Below are 23,438 nucleotides of genomic sequence, written 5' to 3'. Positions count from 1 at the left end.
TTTTTATTTGTTGCCAATGGAAACAAATTGTGTTACATTTTGTTGTTAATTTATACGTAGGACACTTTTTGCTATCATGTATAAAATTATTTGAAGACACTCTTCTTATTATTTGTTGCTATAATGACATCAAATAGAGACGATTTGAATTTCGTCTCTAAAAGAGAGACGAATTTTTTATTTTGTCCCTAATTTAGAGACAAAACTTCCAATTTCATCTCTAATATTTTGATCATTTATATTATAAATTATATGCATATAAGTAAACAAATAGTACTTGGTCAGTGGCGGATCCAGAAATCATAAGCAGCGGGGTCACTATAAAAATAATCTACTATTCAAGCAAATTTTATAACTATTAAAAATTAAAAATTCCACAAAAAAATTATAAGTCATATAAAATCCTTGAAAAACAGTCACGTAAAGTACAGTACATAAATAATTCTAAGGTAGTTTCCCTCGACGAGGTTTCATATTTTGAAAGTGGTACATAACAGTTTCATTGGAAATAGTCTCACAAATATCCCTTTCAATGTATGCCACCAAACAATAATTCAAAAATTGATCACCCATCTTACGCAATTCGGACTTCACATATTTCATGGCAGAAAAGGCTCTTTCCACACTTGCAGTCGCAACTGGTAAAAGCAATGCTAGCTTTATGAGAATATTTACCGATGGATATATCACATATTTCCCTGTTTCAACCATCACTTTACAAAGATCACCAATTCAACAAGACCTTGAAACTCATCACGTTGTCGCACATCAATGATAAAGTTTCTCAACTCAGAAGAAATTCCCCTAATATCATTTGAATCAAAATCATAGGGATATAGTTCTGCCATTCTTACCAATTTCACCACATCAAAATTATGGAATGAGTTCTTAGGACACAAGCAAGCCACACAACGGAGCAACTCCGTATTGATTTCATTGAAACGATTGTTAAGCTCTTGAAGTTGTAAATCGATAGTAGCATAAAACACCTCTACACGATAGTGATGTTCATAAGTGATTTTTGGAGAATTTCTCTTTGGTCTTCCTGGAGTCATATAAAAATCATTCATGTTAGGAACATCAATATCATGACCATAACAAAACTTATTTACCTTTTCTAACAAATCCTCAAACTCATCATCTCTCATCAATTGGAGGCGTTGCTTGGATGCTCCGACCAAATCCATTGCATTGATAATATCTTGATCCTCCGTTTGCAATGCTAATGATAACTCATTTGTGATACCCAAAATATCAAACATGAGGTGCAGTATGAATGCAAAATCAAATGAGTGTAATGAAACCATAAGACCACGTGCATTCTTTCTATGTCCCGAAAAAGAAGCATCACTATAAATGAAATCCAATACATCAATCACATCTGGGTACAACTCAATCAAATTCAACAATGATTTATAATGAGATCCCCACCTTGTTTCCCCCGGTCTTTTTAGACCAAGTTCTTGGTTTAACCCCTTTCCAGTTTCAATCTCACCATTATTTATTTGCTCTGCAACTCTCATGGCACGTTTTTCTCGAAGAATATCTTGCCTCTTACAAGAAGATCCAACAACATTGAGTATATCAGAAACGACATCAAAGAACCAAATTACATCAACATGATTCTTAGAAGTTCCTTCAAGTGTTAATTGTAACTGATGGGAAAAACAATGAACATAATAAGCTGACCTATTTTCATTCAAAACCAATGTTTTAAGTCCACCAAATTCACCACGCATATTACTTGCCCCATCATAACCCTGTCCTCGTACACTTGTCATACTTAACCCATTTTCCAACAATAAAGATTCAATGGCAAATTTGAGAGATATGGCACAAGTATTAGGAACATGCATAAGTCCAAGAAAGAGTTCCACAACCAAACCCTACTTATGAACAAAACGCAACACAACAACCAATTGCTCTTTGACAGAAACATCACTAGATTCATCAACTAGTATGCCAAACAAATCACCTCCAAGTTCTTCAATAATAGCTTTAGTTGTTTCTTTAGCACATGCATGCACAATATCTTTTTGAATACTAGGAGCAGTCATTTGTAGATTTTTGGGAGCATTTTTTAACACAACTTTATCAATTTCACCATTCAAAACAGCAGCAACTTTTACAAGTTCAATGAAATTTCCCCGATTACTTGACTCATCAGATTCATCATGACCACGAAATGCCAATCCCATCCGCAACAAATATCTAACACATACAATAGATGTATTTAAACGAGTCTTATAATCATTTTTAATTTGAGGTGTTTGCAATGGATTGAATGTTGTTTCAATGGAAGCATGGACATTTTTCAGATTTAAATATTTTTCAACAGCTTTACTGTGTGAGCTTTCAATATCACTAACATTCAAATCTAACCTATCCTTTTTATTCCAAGATGAAAATCCATCAACAACAAAAGCATCACCCCCACCTTTATACCCCTCAGGTTTGAACAAGTAGCAAGGCAAACAAAACAATGCATCTTTTTTAATGTTATATTCTAACCAATTGCTATAATCATCATACCAACTAGAGTTAAATCTTCTCAACTTATTGCCAATCAATTTTTGGGGAAAGATATGAGTGCGAGGTTGGATAGGACCAATGGTAATATATTTTTGTCTTACCGCCTCTTGGAATTTAGAAGGATAGTCTAAAATTCGTGTTCTTTCTGCCGGATCAATTGGAAGATTTTCTAAATCAACTTGCTCATCACAATTAAGAACGGGTTTAGACGATTTGGGGGTACTCCCACTTGTACCTTCATCCGCTCTAGCCTGTTTCCTTATTACAAATTTGTCCATAACTGAAAAAAAATATGAAATATACATATATTAATTAGAGTCTAGACAATAACAGTAAAAAAAAATCTTGTCACTTTCGAACATTCAAGAAGGTATATTAACATGTTGTATAGGTTAATACTTAAAAGGTATAAATCTAATCTAACTATTAAATTAATAATTTGATACTTAAATAATTCATATAAACTAAAATTAAAATTAAAGAACATAAAAAATTAAAAACCAAAAAAAAATAATAATAATTTACCGTCAGACTCAAATGCAGGTCGCAGCCGCACAGCCAATGCGTGAATATTGTCCATTGATTGTATTCTTCTTGGATGATTGGATTAAAAAAAATAGGTTTTGCTTTTGAAGGTTTGACTTTTGATTGTTGGGTGAATTTAAAAAGTGTAGTTTTATAATGATATTAACAAGAAAGAGAGTAAAGAAGTGGAAGAACAAAGAAACAAACTGTAGAAAATGTCTACATTCACTTACAAAAATAATAAAGAAAAATAAAAATAAAATAGGATAGTCATAATAGGAAGCTTGGAAACGTAAATTAGGGATATAAAAATTATCTTTATTTTTTTTTACCTTATTTTTTCTAAGAATATGGAAAGTCTCTTAAAAGTGGTCAAATAGGGGTCACTTTTTAGCTATAAGTGGGGTCATCTTTGTATATATAATATTTTTTTTCTGTACTAGCTTTTTTATTTATAGAAATTTTTTTCACCAAGTGTGTTCCAGTGCCCCCCCTTATTTCCACATACATCCGCCAGCCTTCCACTATACCAAGTACAGTAAATCTCTTACCAACTATACCAAGTACAGTGGCGGATGTATGTGGAAATAAGGGGGGGCACTGGAACCCACTTGGTGAAAAAAATTTCTATAAATTAAAAAGCTAGTACAGAAAAAAAATATTATATATACAAAGATGACCCCACTTATAGCTAAAAAGTGACCCCTATTTGACCACTTTTAAGAGACTTTTCATATTCTTAGAAAAAAAAGGTAAAAAAAATAAAGATAAAATTTATATCCCTAATTTACGTTTCCAAGACTTCCTATTATGACTATCCTATTTTATTTTTATTTTTCTTTATTATTTTTGTAAGTGAATGTAGACTTTTTCTACAGTTTGTTTCTTTGTTCTTCCACTTCTTTACTCTCTTTCTTGTTAATATTAGTATAAAACTACACTTTTTAAATTCACCCAACAATCAAAAGTCAAACCTTCAAAAGCAAAACCTATTTTTTTTAATCCAATCATCCAAGAAGAATACAATCAATAGACAATATTCACGCTTTGGCTGTGCGGCTGCGACCTGCATTTGAGTCTGACGGTAAATTATTATAATTTTTTTTTGGTTTTTAATTTTTTATGTTCTTTAATTTTAATTTTAGTTTATATGAATTATTTAAGTATCAAATTATTAATATTTGTTAATAGTTAGATTAGATTTATACCTTTTAAGTATTAACCTATACAACATGTTAATATACCTTCTAGAATGTTCGAAAGTGACAAGATTTTTTTTTACTGTTATTGTCTAGACTCTAATTAATATATGCATATTTCATATTTTTTTCAGTTATGGACAAATTTATAATAAGGAAAAAGGATAGAGCGGATGAAGGTACAAGTGGGAGTACCCCAAAATCGTCTAAACCCGTTCCTAATTGTGATGAGCAAGTTGATTTAGAAAATCTTCCAATTGATCCGGCAGAAAGAACACGAATTTCAGACTATCCTTCTAAATTCCAAGAGGCGGTAAGAAAAAAAAACTTAATACCACCGGTCCTATCCAACCTCGCACTCATATCTTTCCCCAAAAATTGATTGGCAATAAGTGGAGAAGATTTAACTCTAGTTGGTATGATGATTATAGCAATTGGTTAGAATATAGCATTAAAAAAGATGCATTGTTTTGTTTGCCTTGCTACTTGTTCAAACCTGAGGGGTATAAAGGTGGGGGTGATGCTTTTGTTGTTGATGGATTTTCATATTGGAATAAAAAGGATAGGTTAGATTTTCATGTTGGTGATATTGAAAGCTCACACAGTAAAGCTGTTGAAAAATATTTAAATCTGAAAAATGTCCATGCTTCCATTGAAACAATATTCAATCCATTGCAAACACCTCAAATGAAAAATGATTATAAGACTCGTTTAAATACATCTATTGTATGTGTTAGATATTTGTTGCGGATGGGATTGGCATTTCGTGGTCATGATGAATCTGATGAGTCAAGTAATCGGGGAAATTTCATTGAACTTGTAAAAGTTGCTGCTGTTTTGAATGGTGAAATTGATAAAGTTGTGTTAAACAATGCTCCCAAAAATCTACAAATGACTGCTCCTAGTATTCAAAAAGATATTGTGCATGCATGTGCTAAGGAAACAACTAAAGCTATTATTGAAGAACTTGGAGGTGATTTGTTTGGCATACTAGTTGATGAATCTAGTGATGTTTCTGTCAAAGAGCAATTGGTTGTTGTGTTGCGTTTTGTTAATAAGTCGGGTTTGGTTGTGGAACGCTTTCTTGGACTTATGCATGTTCCTAATACTTGTGCCATATCTCTCAAATCTGCCATTGAATCTTTATTGTTGGAAAATGGGTTAAGTATGACAAGTGTACGAGGACAAGATTATGATGGGGCAAGTAATATGCGTGGTGAATTTGGTGGACTTAAAACATTGGTTTTGAATGAAAATAGGTCAGCTTATTATGTTCATTGTTTTTCCCATCAGTTACAATTAACACTTGTAGGAACTTCTAAGAATCATGTTGATGTAATTTGGTTCTTTGATGTCGTTTCTGATATACTCAATGTTGTTGGATCTTCTTGTAAGAAACAAGATATTCTTCGAGAAAAACGTGCCATGAGAGTTGCAGAGCAAATAAATAATGGTGAGATTGAAACTGGAAAGGGGTTAAACCAAGAACTTGGTCTAAAAAGACTGGGGGAAACAAGGTGGGGATCTCATTATAAATCATTGTTGAATTTGATTGAGTTGTACCCATATGTGATTGATGTATTGGATTTCATTTATAGTGATGCTTCTTTTTCGGGACATAGAAAGAATGCACGTGGTCTTATGGTTTCATTACACTCATTTGATTTTGCATTCATACTGCACCTCATGTTTGATATTTTGGGTATCACAAATGAGTTATCATTAGCATTGCAAACGGAGGATCAAGATATTATCAATGCAATGGATTTGGTCGGAGCATCCAAGCAACGCCACCAATTGATGAGAGATGATGAGTTTGAGGATTTGTTAGAAAAGGTAAATCAGTTTTGTTATGGTCATGATATTGATGTTCCTAACATGAATGATTTTTATATGACTCCAGGAAGACCAAAGAGAAATGCTCCAAAAATCACTTATGAACATCACTATCGTGTAGAGGTGTTTTATGCTACTATTGATTTACAACTTCAAGAGCTTAACAATCGTTTCAATGAAATCAATACGGAGTTGCTCCGTTGTGTGGCTTGCTTGTGTCCTAAGAACTCATTCCATAATTTTGATGTGGTGAAATTGGTAAGAATGGCAGAACTATATCCCTATGATTTTGATTCAAATGATATTAGGGGAATTTCTTCTGAGTTGAGAAACTTTATCATTGATGTGCGACAACGTGATGAGTTTCAAGGTCTTGTTGAATTGGTGATCTTTGTAAAGTGATGGTTGAAACAGGGAAATATGTGATATATCCATCGGTAAATATTCTCATAAAGCTAGCATTGCTTTTACCAGTTGCGACTGCAAGTGTGGAAAGAGCCTTTTCTGCCATGAAATATGTGAAGTCCGAATTGCGTAATAAGATGGGTGATCACTTTTTGAATGATTGTTTGGTGGCATACATTGAAAGGGATATTTGTGAGACTATTTCCAATGAAACTGTTATGTACCACTTTCAAAATATGAAACCTCGTCGAGGGCAACTACCTTAGAATTATTTATGTACTGTACTTTACATGACTGTTTTTCAAGGATTTTATATGACTTATAATTTTTTTTGTGGAATTTTTAATTTTTAATAGTTATAAAATTTGCTTGAATAGTAGATTATTTTTATAGTGACCCCGCTGCTTATGATTTCTGGATCCGCCACTGTCTGAGGTCTATACTTAACAAAGAAGTTAGTCTACAAAATATGTCGTGTCAATTATTTAGTAATTGGTGTGAGATTGAGTGGGGACTATTGGAAGATTGAGTATTAAATTAAGAGAAATTGTGTAACATTAGTGGGTGAAGATATAATATTAAACTACAAGGGTTTTCCAAAAGAGAATGTAGCTCTAAAATAACTGACGAAAATAACAAGTGTAGCTAAAAAAAACGAAGGGGTACTTTGTTTGTAACACTAAGAATGTATTCCTAATGGTCCATCATGATTCATGCATGTCACTTATTATATTTTCTGTTTTAAAGTTTTTAAATAAAGTCTCATTTATCTTTTGCGTACCTTTTTAGGATGATAAATAATTTAAATTATTGTAGTTTGATATTTTTTAAAATTAAAAAAAAAAAAAGATTTTATTGATTTAGAGTTGATAAAAGAATGGAGCTAGTAGAGTTTGGTTGATTAATAGTTGCATATATACATAGGTTAAAGCACATGGTGAGTATCATTTGATTTTGGAATTATGTATATTATTGTATGTTAAGCAGTTAAGGGATAAAAATAATACCAACAAGGAAATTATAATAAAATCTCATCAACTACATACCAACAAAGAAACTTTGCTAATTACCTCAATTTTGACGTTGTTACAAAATTATTATTGTTTTGGGTGGTCTTTTATAAGTTCAAATGATACAATTAGGTCATTATATAAGTCATTAAAGTCGTGTCAATTGCAGTCTCTATTATATTAGGCCAACTTCGTCATTTCAAGTAAAGCCTAATTTTTCATACATGTTATATTTCAATAATATTCTTAGAGATATACTTCCTCCGTTCTGTTAATATTGTAACAAAGAGGAAATTACGCATCCCAAAACACATTTTATATGCTAAATATCTATAATTGTGTAAGAGAAAAAATATAAAAAGTTGATATTGTGAAAGTATTTTATGAAACAAATCCAACAAGATCTCACTTGACTATATTTCACTTAACGTATAACTCGTATTATATGGTCAAACAAGAGTGATGAATAGAGTAAAAAGTCCATTGTTGCAATATTAATAGAACGGAGGAAGTATGATGTATTAACACAGATAGAATTTAATAGTAAGAATAGTACTCCATCCGTTTTTAAATATTTGTTCCATTTTTGCGCGGAGTTTTAGGAGAAATTGGAGAAAGTAATAAAATATGGAGGTAGTGGGGTTGGTGGAAGAATAAAAAATTATAAAAGGCAAAAGTAGTGGAGAGAATTGGAAGAGAGAGAATATATATGGATTCCATTAAGTGAGAGAAATTAATTAAATATTGTAAAAGCTTTCCAAATAAGAAAATGAAGCAAGTATTTATAAACGGCCGAAAAAGGAAAGTAAAGCAAGTATTTAAAAACGGAGAGAGTATTTAAAGAAGGATTTTTTGTGAGAAACTACCTTTTAAAAGCATTTTTTGTGAGAAACCACCTTATAAAAAAAATGTTGTATGAATCAACCTAATAAAATTAAACACAAACTTTTAAAAAAATCGGGTGTACAATAATTATTGCACATCCACTATAAAGATAGACTAGATTGATCAAAAGTTACCCCTAAAATAAATAAAAGTTACCCTAATATGCATAAAAGTAATCCAATACAAATAAAAATTATTAGTAAAGAATCACATTTGAAATGACTAAAAATCAATTATTTGTGATTAAATGTAATTAAATTACCATTATTAAACTTTTCTTATTGTCTATTTATATAAAAATTGTATTATGTTAAAAGTTACCCAAAAAAAGGCAAAAAGTTACCCTAAAATTAGATAAAAGTTACCCTTATACTGCTCGATGTACAGTAAAATTAGTGTAAAACGGGTGTATACAAAAGTTTTTGAAAATTAAAATGTTGTAAAAAAACTACCTATTAAAGCAAATAATGTTGTAAAAAAGTTATTATTAGTCGAATTTTCGTCTTTGACTAATTTATCCGGCGTTGACCATGTTCGGCCGGTCACATGATAGGTGGCATTGTTGGTGGGGCATGGAAAAATAAAGGTTTTAAAAGTCCACGTGATTGGCAAGTAGGTGGTCAACGCCGGAAATATAGTCAAGAGTGCCAATCCGGTGAAATTGTAGTCTTTTACAACATTTTCATTTTAATAGGTAATTTCTCACAAAAAATGGCTTTTAATATGGGAAAAATATAAGTTAATCTGATAGATAAACGAATTTTTGATAATTTGATGGCATTTTTGTAAATATATTGAAAAAGCAGTGTCATTTATTCAGTACTTTTGGTGAGCTGTCCAATTAGTGTTTGCTTTTTTGCTTTTACTGTTTGGTGAGAAAATTACACATGTACCCCTCAACTAGTACATGAAAAAACACATATACCCCTCCACTGGTACTTTAAAAGATAACTATTCCCCCAGATAAATTTGTTTATCTGGGAAATTAACTGGTATCCCTCTTTTAGTATGTAGTTTTTGACAAAACTACAAAAATATGTATAAAAGCAGCATTAGTACAAAACTACAAACTAATTGTCATATATAATTACGAGGCAAACATTAGACTATTAGAGAACAATATTCTTGGTAGGATTGCTAATAGATCAATTAATAATCATATATATATATATATATATATATATATATATATATATATATATATATATATACACACACATTAGCCCTTTTGTCAAAATAATTGTATGGTACAGAAAATTCTTAGAAAAACAAGGCATCAATTTAGAAAGCTCTTGAAAATAAACAGAACAATACTAGTACAGTAGAACGTAAAGATTCAATTTGGATATATATAATTTATATTCCAAAACTAACTAATTAATTAATAACACATATATATCGTCTCAATTCTTGATGATTTTCTTCAATTCGCTTCAAGTAAGAAAGAGTAATCTCTACTATATCTTCTCTTTTCAAGAACACTTGGAGGGAGTGTTGGAACACTATGCACAGCAACTGCCTTAGAGACGACAGCTTTACGTCCGACAGCCTTTGTGACGATCCCATTACGCGGCAGCAATGAATTACCGGAAGCCTTGATCAAGTGCATCGATGTACTCTTTGCGGTCACTTCTTTGAAGGATTTTGATTTAAGTAAATTTGATTTGTGACTAGAAATTAAGGGTTTGGTAATACTCTTTTGAGTTTTTAGGGTAGATGAAATCAGAGCATCTCCAATGGTAAGCTACAAAGGCTTGTAGCTTGCTTTGTCATGTTAATTTTTAAGGCTATAACCTATTTAAGCTACAAAGTCCTCCAATGGCAAGCTACAAGAAGTTGTTGCTTGATTTGCCACATCATTATTTCAAGCTACAAAGTACTCCAATGGTTGGCTATATAATTTTGTAGCTTGCATGTAATACTTTATTTACTACACTATATGAGCTGAAAATTTCATTGCTATTTTACTTACTTTTACCAAAAAAATTCTAATTTATAATATAATTTTATAAGTTGTGCCTGCTATCAATATTAAAATTTATATGCAATAATTTATATAATTTCATATAAGTTGTTTTGTACTTGTATTATAAGACGACTTGCTTGCGATTTAATTATTTGAGCTTGTACGAAGTATTTAATAAAAAATAAAAAAAAATAAAAAAAAATTATTGATAACTTTTCTCCCTAAATTTATTTGCATATTTTATTATCAACATTTGACAATACAACTAAATAAAACTAATTAACAAAACAACATTCCTTAAACAAAAAAAAACAAAAAAACAACTTAGCAACTTAAGATCAATTCAAGTTATAGCTACCAAAACGTGACCAAATATGCTCAACTAAATCAGCCTTTAGCTGGTGATGCATTTGTCTATCTCGGATTGTTGCATCTCTTTCAAGATATGACTCAAAATTCTCTTCATGTCCTTGATGCACATCATCAACAACACTTGGTGAAAATTCATCGTTAGGAAAGTTTTTGTTATAAGTGTGACGCTCGTCTTCAACAATCATATTATGTAATATAATACACGCATCCATAATATCGTGGATATTGCGTTTATGCCAACAACGTGCAGGCCCACGAACTATAGCAAAACGAGATTGGAGTACCCCAAATGCCCTCTCAACATCTTTCCTTGCACTCTCTTGCTTTTCTTTAAACAAAAGCCTCTTCGGGTGCCGAGGATGGTAGCTTGACATGTTGTCTTGCAAATTAGGCATTGTAGTATTGGGATAATAGTAGCCAGGGTGGTAGTGTGTTTGAGGGTAGGAATTTTTGCAGGTGAAATTTCCACTATTTGATGAATTTTCCAAACCAAAATGTTTACTAAATGGATTATCCGTATCATCCATTCAAATTTTTTACGAGGAATTAATCGTAGATATGAAAGTATTTGTAGATTATGTTTTTTTTGAAACAATATACTGGTTGTATTCTTAAGGTTAAAAAACTTATTTATAGATGTATAAGCTAATAATTCAAAGTTAAATATGGTTACCAAATATTGTACATTGGCTAAAATTTTGGCAAAATATTTTATTGACAAAGTCTAATTTGTTATCATATATAACGTAATCAAAAATTTTAAATTTTAAAATACCTATTGTTTCGGGGTTTTCTGATGTCCTGCGGGAGAGTTACAATTCCGAGACTGGAACCGGACGCCTGTACCTGCAAAACAAACGGATGCTCCGGATGATTGGAGATCTGCCTCCAACGGTCAAGTTAGTACTTGATTAAGGAGTAATTAATGCGGAAATTAAAGTGATTGGGTCTCTTTAGGTGAGAGAGTTTAATGTGTGTAATCTGCCTTTTTTCTTAATGAGGATTAAGGGAGGTATTTATAACCTCGGGAAACGTGTCAATCAAGGTTTAGGTTAACCTTGGGCTGATTGGGCTTCCCTCGGAAGTTGGGCCTTGGTGACCGGTTATCCCAGGTGTCATAGGAAGGACACGTGTCGTGTCGTAATTGGTCCATAGTGGACGGATCATTGCTTGACACGTGGCAGGCTCCTATTGGCCCATGTGACGGACACATGGCGGAACCTGATTGGTCCACTTGTCAGATGATGATTGGTGGGGAAAAATCCCCTAATCATTTGCAGGTGGCACGTGACTGGTCGCGTGTTACCTGTGACAGGTATCACCCTGTAACAGGCGACGGCCTGCTACAGGTGTCACTCGGCGAGAGGCCGAGAGATTCTCCCGCCAAAATTTTGAATTCTGGAAGTGATCCTTCGCCTTCTCACTTCGCCTATATAAAGGATTGTTGACTTCGGTCATTTTCACACTTGAAAACTTTGTGAGAGAACATTCGGACCCCTGAACTTGCTCTGACATTTTGGACCCTTTCTGCCTACCGCCTGCTCTGACAAGCCGACTGCAAAGGATTTTCAGAACTTCATCAATCATCACTCGTTCAGGTAACCGTCGGTTCTCTTACTCTTAATTTTCTCTTTACTTTATTCTTTTTTTGAAATGGCACCACGGAAGCACACGACACGACCTAGGTTAGTGATCAGCCGTTCACCGGGGACGGCTGAATCTAGGACTAGGAGTGCCGCCTGCCCTTTTCTGGACCCATCTTTGCCCTTTATACAAAGTCCGACTGTATCTGTGTCTATGTAGAGCATGATGGCCAGAACAAAAAAGACTACCAGGATCTCAAACTCAGACGGCTCCTCCCACAGGGTGCCGATTAGTGAAACATCTGACCAGGCGCTAGATGTGGAAGTGAAACAAAGCGGCTTGAAAGCCGGCAGTTCTGAGGAAGGAGTCAAAGTGACCCCTTCCCATTTTACAGTTGACAATTCTACATTCTCTCCTGCTCCTTTTAAAGGAGAGGAGGCGGGCCCCTCTGGGAGAGGGGAGGAGTCGTCCTCTTCGGACTCGTCAGAGGACGATTCCGAGTCTAGCTCTTCTGGCCATGCTTCTCTGGACACAGAAGAGAAAAACAGTCGCCTACAAGAGGCGAGGCTTTCTCACGCAGTAGAGAAGGGGGACGATTGGGCGGAGCCATCCGCCTCTTACCGAGAGAAAAGTACCCCCTACTACTGCACGGTACCTCGGGGCCGGATCACAGCCATGCAAGAGAAAGTGGAGAGCTTTATCGCAAACTACACAATGGGCCCCGGCTTTTTAGTGTTCGTGCCGGATCCAGAAGACACAGTCGTCTGGCCGGCTGGTACCAGTTATGATGGCGCCTGCTTTGGCTGCTACGAGGCGGCCATCAAGGCTGGGCTGCGCTTCCCACTACATCCGGCTGTTCAGCGGATCTTGGATGGGTATGAGTTGGGGTTATGGCAGTTATCCCCGAACTCCTGGGTCAACGTACTTGGCTATGTGGCCGGGTGTGAACTGCACAGGGTGGAGCCGAACTTCGAGGCTTTCGCCCACATGAACTACCCCAGCCGGACCCCTAAGGCAGGCGGTACCGGCTGGTATCAATTGACGAGCCACAGGGGCTACCTCATGACGAGAGGTAAAGCAAACAAATGGAAGGACTGGCGGATCACCTTCCTTATTATTGAGAGTTCAGACACAGAGCTGAACAAGCGCTTCAACAGGTGGAACAGGAATCCGCCCCTTCTTGCAGGCGGCCGCAACATGCCGCCTGTTCCCCTCAAGGCTAAAAAAGAGATCCTAGATAAAGGACTCTTCAAAGTAGAGTCGAAGGTGAACTCTACTTCAGGGGTACGAGAGCAAGTACCCCTGCACTGCGTCCCGAGCTTCAAATGGCTCTACGACGAGTACTTTTTGGCCGCCTGTGGCCTCAGCAGCCGGTGCTCAAGAGGTATCCGGCCTGTCGAATACTCTGTTGTTCCATGCATTTCGTGTTATGACTTTTATTAACTTTGCTATTTGTTTTTGCAGCGGACGCCATGAGAAAAATTACCGCCTCCAAGACTGCGGCGGCCATGTTGCGGGCCTCCATCATGCAACAGTCTTCAACCGACTCCCCCAACAAGGGGGCACCCTTGGTGGGCTTCGAACCTTTCACCCTCTCTTTGGAGTTGTGTTTATGCATATACTGACTCTTTTCTTCTTTTTTAGACGGGCGCTTCAAGAGCTTCTTCTTCCCAACAGCCGGACCCCATGGCCCGGAGGACGACTGTTGCGAGCTCTCTTGGTTCTGCCAGGAAACATGTGGCGGCTGAGAAGCAGCCGGCCACTTCTTCTAAAACTCCAGCTGGGCCACCTAGAAGTATGAAATTATCCTTGTAAATGTTAGACTTGCTCCCTTCTTTACTAGGTCTAATCCGTTTGTTTATGCTTGATGCAGCCGGCCCTCAGGAGCCTGACTTGGTCGAGGTGGCCAAGTCTATGATCAAGGCCATTCCTCCAGCTGAAAGGGAGGCGGTCAGGGGTGTCGGCACCCTTGACCTAGACGGGATTGCAGGGGTCCTTGCTGAGGTATACTTAGCATATTTTTGAGTATTTGAATTCCAGGACGCCTGTTTTCTTTTTTGTTTAAAAACTGACGCCTGTTCCCCTTTTTACTTAGGCCCTGCTCCGAGTGAACGGCCTTCGCAAGCCGCTTGACCGGAAGAACAAAGAGGTAAAGGCTGCAAAAGCTATGGCCCCCTCTGACTGTGATAAGGCAATGTTTCAAATTTCCCAAAATGAAGTTCTGACCATTGATATTCTTTATTATCATGCGCAGGCTACCGCCGCTATCCGGGCTCAGTTAGAGGCGGCCCAGAAGAGGAATAGCGAGCTGGAGGCGACCATCAACAACCTCAAGGCCGAGCTGAGACCTCTTCGCCAAAAGATGTCCTCATACGAAACCTTGGAGAAATCCTTGGCGAGCGTAAAGGTACGCCTGGTGACCCAGGAGAAGAGTCTTACTAAGGAGCTCTCGGAAAAGGCCGAGCAAGAAAAGAAAGAGCTGGTCCGGGAGATGATGGAAGACTCTGCTCAAATCCAGCGCATGACTTGGGGTCGCCTCTTCCCCAATGCCGACTTTGCCTCATGGGAAAAAACGTACCGCCAGTGTTCTGATAGATATAATCAAGAGATCCTGGCGGCTGCTAAGGAAGAGGCGTTGGAGGAGGAGGAGCAGCCGGTAGTGGCGCTTGTGCCGCTTGGGGGTAATGCATCAAAGAAGGATGCAGCTGAAGCCGAGTCCAGCAGGAAGAGTGCTGACCAGGCGGCAGCTGCTAATATTGAAGATCTGCCCCCTTCTTAAGCTTTATGTCTTCTTTCCACGGCCTGCGTGCTGTTTGTTTGTATTTACCCGGCCAGGGGGCCGGGGCTCTGAATATTTTGCCGGTCTTTAATGACCGGCTTCTTTTTAATGAATTTTTTTGTTTTGCTTAAAATTTGTTCAAGTATTGAATTATTCTGATATCCAATTGTACACTATACCGACTGTTTTACATGGCCGATAGTTGTAGACAGGTACGGATAGTTAGTCACGCCGCCTATGCCCCTGGACGACTGGTTGTCTGTTTCCAGGCTAGACGATCAGTCGGCCATTTATCCAATCGGTATTCGAACCATTTTAAAGACTGGATCCCCTTTAGGCAGGCGGTCCTGTCATTTGTAAAATTAACCAAGGAAATTGTTTCCTACTTGTCATGCTTTTAGGCTAGAGACTTTAGACCGTCTAGGCCGACTGTATGAACACCTTTTTAGTTTCAAACTAAAATTTTTAGGGAGTGACCAAGTAAACATGATTGTTACCTAGTCGCCAAGTAACTGAGTAGTAGAGGTATCAAGCGGTGGGTACCGGTTGTCCCCCTTTATTCGCCAATGTTTGTTGGCTTTTTAACTCATAGGTTGTTAACTTAGCAGGAGTAGTGGTTGAGAGCCCCTGTTTGCTAAAAACAGGCGGACGACTCATACCTTTTAGGCTCCATACTAAGTTTGAGAGAGTGACTATGAGTTAACTTTGGTGTTACTCAGTCGTCGTCACTCCTGCTTGAGTAGTAAAGGTACCAGGCGGCGGAGGCCGGCTGAACCTTTTGATTCGCCAATGTTTGTTGGCTATTAACTCAAGAGGTACCCCCTGCATTTATCCCAAGTAATACAGGCGGTCATATGACTCAGATGCCAACTGCTACCACTAGTTTGGTTAGTGATAGAGTTATCCTTGTCTCAAAAACGGCTACGTGGTTGCCCTTGGGGTCAGTCGTATAGGTGCCGTGTAATTAGTTTATAGAGCAATGTTCCACCCAAAAGGGAGCTGCTCTCTGCGACGAATTTCATCCGGAGGGATGCCGCCGGACGCCTGCTATGATGTTGGGACAGGTCGTATTAGTTTTGAAGATTGGATCAGTTGGCTTGGCGCCTGGTCTGATCATTCGGCCTGTGGCCTTGGTAGTTCTTGGTGAACGTAGGTGCTAAGTAAAAGGAGGGTAGCCGCCTGTTTAGGCACAGGGTCGGCCAGGCCCTGATCATTTTTAGTTAAGTATAAGGGGGGTGGCTGTGTGTTTGGAACCAGTCGGCCCTCTTCTATGGAGAGTAGCCGACTATATGTCCAGACGGCATGCCCCTATGGTGATAGAGTAAAATATTCAATGGAGAGTAGCCGACTGTAAAGGTACAGGCGGCATGCCCCTCTGAAGATAGAGTAAAATACTCAATGGAGAGTAGCCGACTGTAAAGGTACAGACGGCATGCCCCTCTTAAGTAAGAATAAAAACTATGGAGAGTAGCCGACCGTTTGTTAGTAGGCGTGCCCCTCTTAGTACAAAATTGAATATTAAGTATGCAAACTTTTATTAAGTATCCCTTGACTATTTACATCATTCAAAAGAAATATTTCTTAAGATTATCTAGATTCCAAGTTCGAGGCAACGGTTGTCCGTCTGGTGTTCCCAGACGGTAGGTACCGTCCCTGACCTCTTCACAGATTCGGTAGGGTCCTTCCCAGTTGGGAGTTAGTTTGCCAGACTCATTAGCCCTTCCAAGTGCTTCCATTTTTCTAAGTGCAAAGTCCCCCACTTTGAGTGGACGCCTGTGTACTTTTTTGTTGTATGATCTAGTCATTCTCAGGCGGTAAATTTCATGGCGCAAGACAGCATTGCCCCTCCTTTCAGGAAGTGAGTCTAATGTCAGGCGCATGGCTTCCCAGTTTGCCTCTTCGTCATATAACATTACTCGAAGAGTCGGCTCGTAGTGTTCTATTGGAAGAACAACTTCCGCACCATAAGTTAGGAGGAATGGAGTTTCTCCAGTCGCCCCTTTTTCAGTTGTCCTAATGGCCCAGAGAACATGTGGTAATTCATCCGCCCATAGGCCGCCTGCTCGTTCAACCTTTTTCTTGAGATCGTCTGAGATGATTTTATTAAAGGCTTCTACCTGGCCGTTTGCTTGTGGACGGCCGACAGATGCAAAGTAGTGTGCAATTCCTTGGTCACCCAACCAGCTTTTGAGAACAGGCGTCTCAAACTGGGGACCATTATCAAAAACCATAGACATAGGAACCCCGAACCGAGTGATGACATTTTTCCAAATGAATGAAATTACATCCTTCGTCTTGATTCCCTTTACAGCCTCCGCCTCTACCCATTTAGTGAAGTAGTCAACTGCAACAAGTATGTACCTCCTTCCACCTGTAGCAGGCGTATATGGACCCAGAATATCCATGCCCCACTTAGCAAACGGTAGTGGGCTATGAATGGTAGTGAGGTCAGTAGTCGGACGGTGAATTAGCTTGCCAAACCTTTGGCACTTGTCACATTTTTTCACCATCTCCATTGCATCTGCTTCTAAAGTAGGCCAAAAGTAGCCCTGCCGCCTTGCCTGTTGAGCAAGCGTCCTACCGCCTATATGGGAAGCACAGTAACCAGAGTGAAGATCGTCTAGTATCTCTCGTCCCTTTTCTGGAGTAACACACTTTAAGAAGGGTTGAAGGTACCCCCTTTTGTGAAGTTCTCCCTTTATTATTTCAAAACTGGTTGCTCGTTTTTTCAGTGCTGCCGCCTGTTGATGATCATCCGGCAGGGTACTGTTTGTCAGATATGCCCTGATTGGATCCATCCAGGTTGAGCTTCTGTCTAGGATTTGAGCGCGGGGAAATTATGTCGTTGACTAACCTCCTCACGGCCAAACAAAATTTATTATAATCCTAAACTAACCCCTAAACAAGTCTAGTGGTAGGTTCGGAGTCGAACCACAAGGAACGGTAATATTGGATTGTTCTCGATCTAATGCTTAAGCTACGCCGAAGTCGGTTTATGGATAGTGGACACTACAACTACACTAACACACATATAAAGATCAAGATATTACAAAGTCTACTAGGGGCAAAGATCCACTTTGAACAATTAACAAGTTAATGGGAATCGATTTGATAATCAATCATGAAAAGAAAGAATTAAAATGGGAATTAATTACCATCAAGAGCAATCTCTCAAATTCCTAACCTAGATCCCTCATTGACTAGGTGCATAGAAGAAATTTACCCAAAATGCAATCAAATATATAAATTCTAATTCACAATCCCTTGTCAAACTAGAACTAACATGCAATTAAGTTTGCTATCTTGGGAGATCAATCCAATCTAAAACAAACAACATGCCATCATCAATTCAATCAATTTAATCACACAATTATCATCAAATTTATCTCAAATAACTCAATTAACCATAACAAAGCTTCACTCAACACCTAGTAGAAGGAAATCTACTCAAACATGATTAACAAAGCAATTAATAAAGCATAAAGAGAGAAGAGAGTAAGAAATGCTCATTGATATAAAATGGAGATCTTCAAATCATCAAATTCCTCCTTTGATTATCCAAAATCCATGAAAACCATTGTTTCTCTCACTTTCTCTCTCCAAAATTTGAGAGTTTCTCTCTCTAAAAACCTAAAACTACTGAAAATATGAATTCCCTCCTCTAAAATGAGCAAAAAAATCTATTTATAGCCCTTACTAAATTGCCTAGGAAGCTCCGCAAAAAGTCGAGCAGCGCGTAGAGGAGCGGGCGTGCACCCCTCAGGAGCGGGCGCTCCAAACTTTCTGCCAAACTTCAAAATTGCACACCATGTGAGGAGCGGGCGTGCGGCCTTGAGAAGCGGGCGCTCCTGGCTGCGGACTGGGCAAACTGCTCAGCTTCAAATGAGCATATCTCCCACGTTTTACATCGGAATTGAGCATATGACCTGTCGTTGGAAAGCTCTCAAGATAAGCTTTCATCTCCGATTGGAATCACCCCAAAATGTTTTGTAGATCAAAAGATATAGGCGTTTGAAGTATGATCTTTGAAAATCAAGTGCACATTTCTTCAGTACTTGTTCTTTTATGCTTTATATTTCTTCAATCTTGAGCAATGAACTTATCCAAGTGTTCCTAAACATAAGAGTAAACCAATAAAGTTTAATCTAATGTCATAAGCCACCAAAATATGCAAGAAAAGCCAAAATTGAGCAATAACGACATTTCACACATAAACATGACAAATGTAGTAAAACGTTATTAAAACCAAGTAAAAAAATAGAAAAACTATGAAAAACTAACTAGAAAACTCCTAAAAATAGCGACATAAATGACACTTATCAAATTCCCCCAAGCTTAACTTTTGCTCGCCCTCGAGCAAAACAAAAGAAACACAAGGGAATGTGATGCATTTTATACAAAGAAAACTAGAAGGGAAAGAATATACACTAACTCACTTTCGTAGGAATCACGAATACATTTAGCGTATGCATCAAGCACTTTAAACCCTTAGATTGCTCTAGAGGACGAGTAAGCTCTCGTAAGGGTGTCCTAAGAGTTTAACCCATAACTCTTGACAAAAATCAAGGCAAGGCAATAAATAAATAAAATAAAATAAATCGAAGTAAGAGAAAAGTTACAAGCGTTCTAGAGTGGACTTTTATGATGGAACAAACACTAATGAATGTCAATCTTTCTAAAATAATAAAGGTATGCACGTTCTAAGATGTCCAAGGTTGATTGAAACATAACATATGCTAAGCATAGAGAACTAAAGGAAACACATTCCACCTTTTGTTTCAACCAATCAAACCACGTTCTCTCTACTAGTTTCAAATCCACTTTCAAGTTAGCTTCTCATGATTCCACGAAGAAACCGGAAAATAAATAAGAAATTAAAAACATTGAGAAGGTTACCCGACATCTTGGCTATGCAAACTCGCTCTATAGGCTTGATTCCTATTTCCCGCCATCATTGAATGACTTAACCCTCTAGGATCAAAAGGACTTTCAAGGTATTAACATATAAGCTAGGAGAGTAAAGGTGTGGAGAACTCTTGAAATTGGTGGTAAACCTATGTGAAGCACGGGTGGAACTTCTTCCACAAGATCCAAACGATTCCAAAACAAAAGTGCCAAGTATGCTTATTAAATAACTTTCCCCCAAGCTTATTTAACACAAAATAACAAAAACAGGGAGAACAACAATAACAAAACCCTTTTTTTTTTGTGCTTTACATTCTTCTTTACTTTTTTTTTTCAATAATTCCTTTTTCCAAGCTTTTTTTTTATTTATTTTTTATTTTTTTGAATGTCCTTGCCTCTTTTAACTTTGGAGGGATTTTTCTCAAAATGTATTTGGTTTTATGCAAAAAATTATATACAACACATACTTGCTTTGCAAATGAACTTATAATTCTAAACTTGCACCATAAACAATAAAACAAGCTCCAAAACAAAATTGCTTCACAAACTAAAGGTAGGATTTAAAGTGAAACCAAGGCTGGAAGGCTTGTATTAAGGTTAGAGAAAAGAATGTATATGGCTCAAATGGGCTAGTAATAGGGGCAATTGCAAACCAAATCCAAAATTGAAAATTAATCCTATAAAAAGAGAAATGTCTTTGTCATCCCCTAAAGTGGCTCAGTCGCAATCTTGGGAGCTAAAAGTCAAGTTCTAGATATGAGAATGCAATAGCCAAGGATCCAAATATGCCGCTCAACAAAGTATGATGAAGGCTAGAACAATTATACATCACTAGGGATAGCAATAACTAACTCTTGATTTCATATCCACTATAGAGAGCAACTCCATCTTACCACAAGCAAGTGAACTAGAGCTTCATGGTCCCAAAGTTCTTAGCCAACTACCTTAGCATACCATATCCTAGAGTCAACCTAACACATTCTCAAACCGTGCACACCTCTAAAATTTAGGAATAAAGACATTCAAGAATACAAGTCCAAAAGTATTATGTCCAAAGCAAGAACAAAAGAAAATACATTGCAAATTTGCCTTGATAGAAACAAAAATCTTTTTGTGATTTTCAAGACATAGAAAATGGAAAAGCATATACAAATGTGCATGGAATATATATGAATCAAAATCTAACAAATATGATAGAATACCCTCCCCCAAGCTTGAATGAGACAACATGCTCAAACATAAATCAAATAATCCATGGGAGGGGAAAACAAGGAGATCAATCCAACAACCCAACATATCTCCTATTTCAAAGCCACTTTAGGTATCAACCAATGGAGAAAGAGCAAGGAAAGATATTACCGGATTTTAGGTGGGTGTATATACCCACAAATGACCCAATTAAAATTTTCAAAGCCACTCTTCTCAAGAATTGAATCTTGTTTTCCATATGATAGCAATTGTGGTGCCAAACTTCCTTGATTCTTGATCCAAATCAATGCACCAAAGTATATCAAGTTATGTACCTAGAAAAAGGCACACAAACATTTCCATGAGATAAAATCTATTCTAAAAAGAAAAGAAAATGAAAGCAATAAAACACGGGTTACTTCCCGAGAAAGGCTTGCTTAAGGTCCAAGCTTGACCGCTCTAGTAAATAATATTGCAACGACCGCAAGAGCTTGTCAAATGCACTACTACACATCTCATAAGATAACAAGTAAGCAAATGATATAAGAAGGGCATGCACCAAGATTAGTGCACGCAAAAGAAGGTGAAGAGGGAATTTCCAAGAAGAAGAAGAATCAAAAGAAAATTCAAGAAAATAAGAAGAAGAATAGAAAGGCAAACTCTCTTCACAAAAATCTTTTTGGGTGGCAAAATCACCCTTTTCCTCAATTGAAGACGAATGAGGGACATAAAAATCTTCATAGGCAAGGGGGGTCCCCAATAGGCTCATTAACAAAGGAAGGAAGGGATATAGGAGTGTAGGGGATATGGTTGAAATTCCTTGAAAAAGGGACATGAGAGAAGGGGATAGGACCAATGGTCTTACAAATGGTCTCTTCTTCACCACCATTCCTCAAATCACCAATTTGAGCATGAAAATCAATCATAGAATCCTCAAAAGAAGAACACTCATGATCATGATCTCCCTCAAACATCCAACTTCCAAGAGGAACTACATAATCCCCTTCACTACAATCATGAACAACAACTCCCTCAACTTCCTTAAAGCCTAAAATCTCAAAGCCATGCATGAATGGATGCAAATTCATTTCAAAATGGTCTCTCTCCCATGAAGCATTCTTAATGAACTCACTCAAAAGGCTATGGGTTTTCATTTGACACTCAATAAACACATTAGACATAACCTTAAATGAATCCAAATACTCATGGATAAAAGGATCACAATCATGCACTTGAGACTCATCAAGATGGGAAAAAGGGTTAGGATTTTCAAAATCACACTCTCTTCATTCTCACCTCCTTCACCATCACTCATATGCTCACCAATGGGATCCTCACACTCTCTTGGTTGCTCAAAATCATCATCATCATCCTCAACACACACATTAAATTGGGATTTTTTACAAACAAGCATCAAGGGTGACAATTGGCTTTCTAACTCTTCTTTTCTTCTCCTTCCCTCCTCAAGACGCTCCTCATTCTTTTTCATTATCTCTAATTGACCTCTCATAGAATTAAGAATCATTTCCTTACTAGGCCCAAGCTCATTATCAAGCTCAATGCACCTAATTTGAGATTCAAAAGTAGCAATAAGGGATTCAAAAGGTGTTGAAGGTTGAGGCTCAACAAGAGAAGAAGAAGTACAACCAAGATTGGAAAAATCAACATTAAGATCATGAGCATATACATCACATTGGGGAGTGGGGGCACAATCAAACACATGAGATTCATCGTTAAGGGAACGAAGCACATCACAAGAAGGCATGGTAAATAATGAAGAATATTGAAACACACCATTAGCATCAACTTGAGCATGTACCTCATCATCATTAACAAAAGAGGAAATAGAGTTGAAATCATGTGTTTTAGGTTCACTTAATGGATCATGTAACAAATCATGGGAATTCATGCTAATATTAGAAGTATCAACACATTGCATATCAATAATAGAATCATGATTACCCTTATTATAGACATCCCAAGCAAACCAAACATAAAAATCCCAAGCATCATCAATTGATAATGCTCTAAATTCACCATTATGCATGCATTCAACTTCATCCCTAGTTTTCTCATTCAAACCAAAATAACAAATCTCACAAGCCTCCCAAAGACTACAACAATCAAAATCCAAATATCCCACAAGTCTATTGAAATATTCACAAAAAGGCTCATTGTCATATTGAGGAAACGAGTTACTTGCCATTTTTTTTTACAAAAACAAGCAAAAATTAAAAAAATAAAATAAAAAG

At 37.1% G+C, this 23,438-nt stretch overlaps 4 protein-coding genes across 4 annotated transcripts; 1 reads left to right on the top strand and 3 right to left on the bottom strand.

The window, feature by feature from the left end:
• Positions 1–444: 444 nt before the first annotated feature.
• Positions 445–1,781, bottom strand: LOC110722021 (zinc finger MYM-type protein 1-like). Its single transcript, XM_021901243.1, has 2 exons — positions 743–1,781; positions 445–698 (listed from the first exon to the last, which is right to left on the bottom strand). The coding sequence occupies exons 1-2, from the start codon at positions 1,779–1,781 to the stop codon at positions 445–447; spliced, it is 1,293 nt and encodes a 430-aa protein (XP_021756935.1).
• Positions 1,782–1,886: 105 nt separating this feature from the next.
• LOC110722020 (zinc finger MYM-type protein 1-like) lies at positions 1,887–2,810 on the bottom strand. Its single transcript, XM_021901242.1, has one exon. The coding sequence runs from the start codon at positions 2,808–2,810 to the stop codon at positions 1,887–1,889; it is 924 nt and encodes a 307-aa protein (XP_021756934.1).
• Positions 2,811–4,392: 1,582 nt separating this feature from the next.
• Positions 4,393–6,763, top strand: LOC110722019 (zinc finger MYM-type protein 1-like). The gene is made up of 3 exons (XM_021901240.1): positions 4,393–4,569; positions 4,818–6,462; positions 6,507–6,763. Exons 1-3 carry the CDS (start codon positions 4,393–4,395, stop codon positions 6,761–6,763), a joined length of 2,079 nt encoding a protein of 692 aa, XP_021756932.1.
• Positions 6,764–10,696: 3,933 nt separating this feature from the next.
• On the bottom strand, positions 10,697–11,125 carry LOC110722018. The gene has a single exon (XM_021901239.1). The coding sequence runs from the start codon at positions 11,123–11,125 to the stop codon at positions 10,697–10,699; it is 429 nt and encodes a 142-aa protein (XP_021756931.1).
• Between the last annotated feature and the right edge of the window lie 12,313 nt (positions 11,126–23,438).

The sequence above is a fragment of the Chenopodium quinoa genome, unplaced genomic scaffold (assembly GCF_001683475.1).
Source record: "Chenopodium quinoa cultivar QQ74 unplaced genomic scaffold, ASM168347v1, whole genome shotgun sequence".
In the NCBI taxonomy this organism is placed as follows: Eukaryota; Viridiplantae; Streptophyta; class Magnoliopsida; order Caryophyllales; family Amaranthaceae; genus Chenopodium; species Chenopodium quinoa.
The sequence above is the reverse complement of the archived record's forward strand: the minus strand, read 5'-3'. Positions and strand labels throughout refer to the sequence as shown.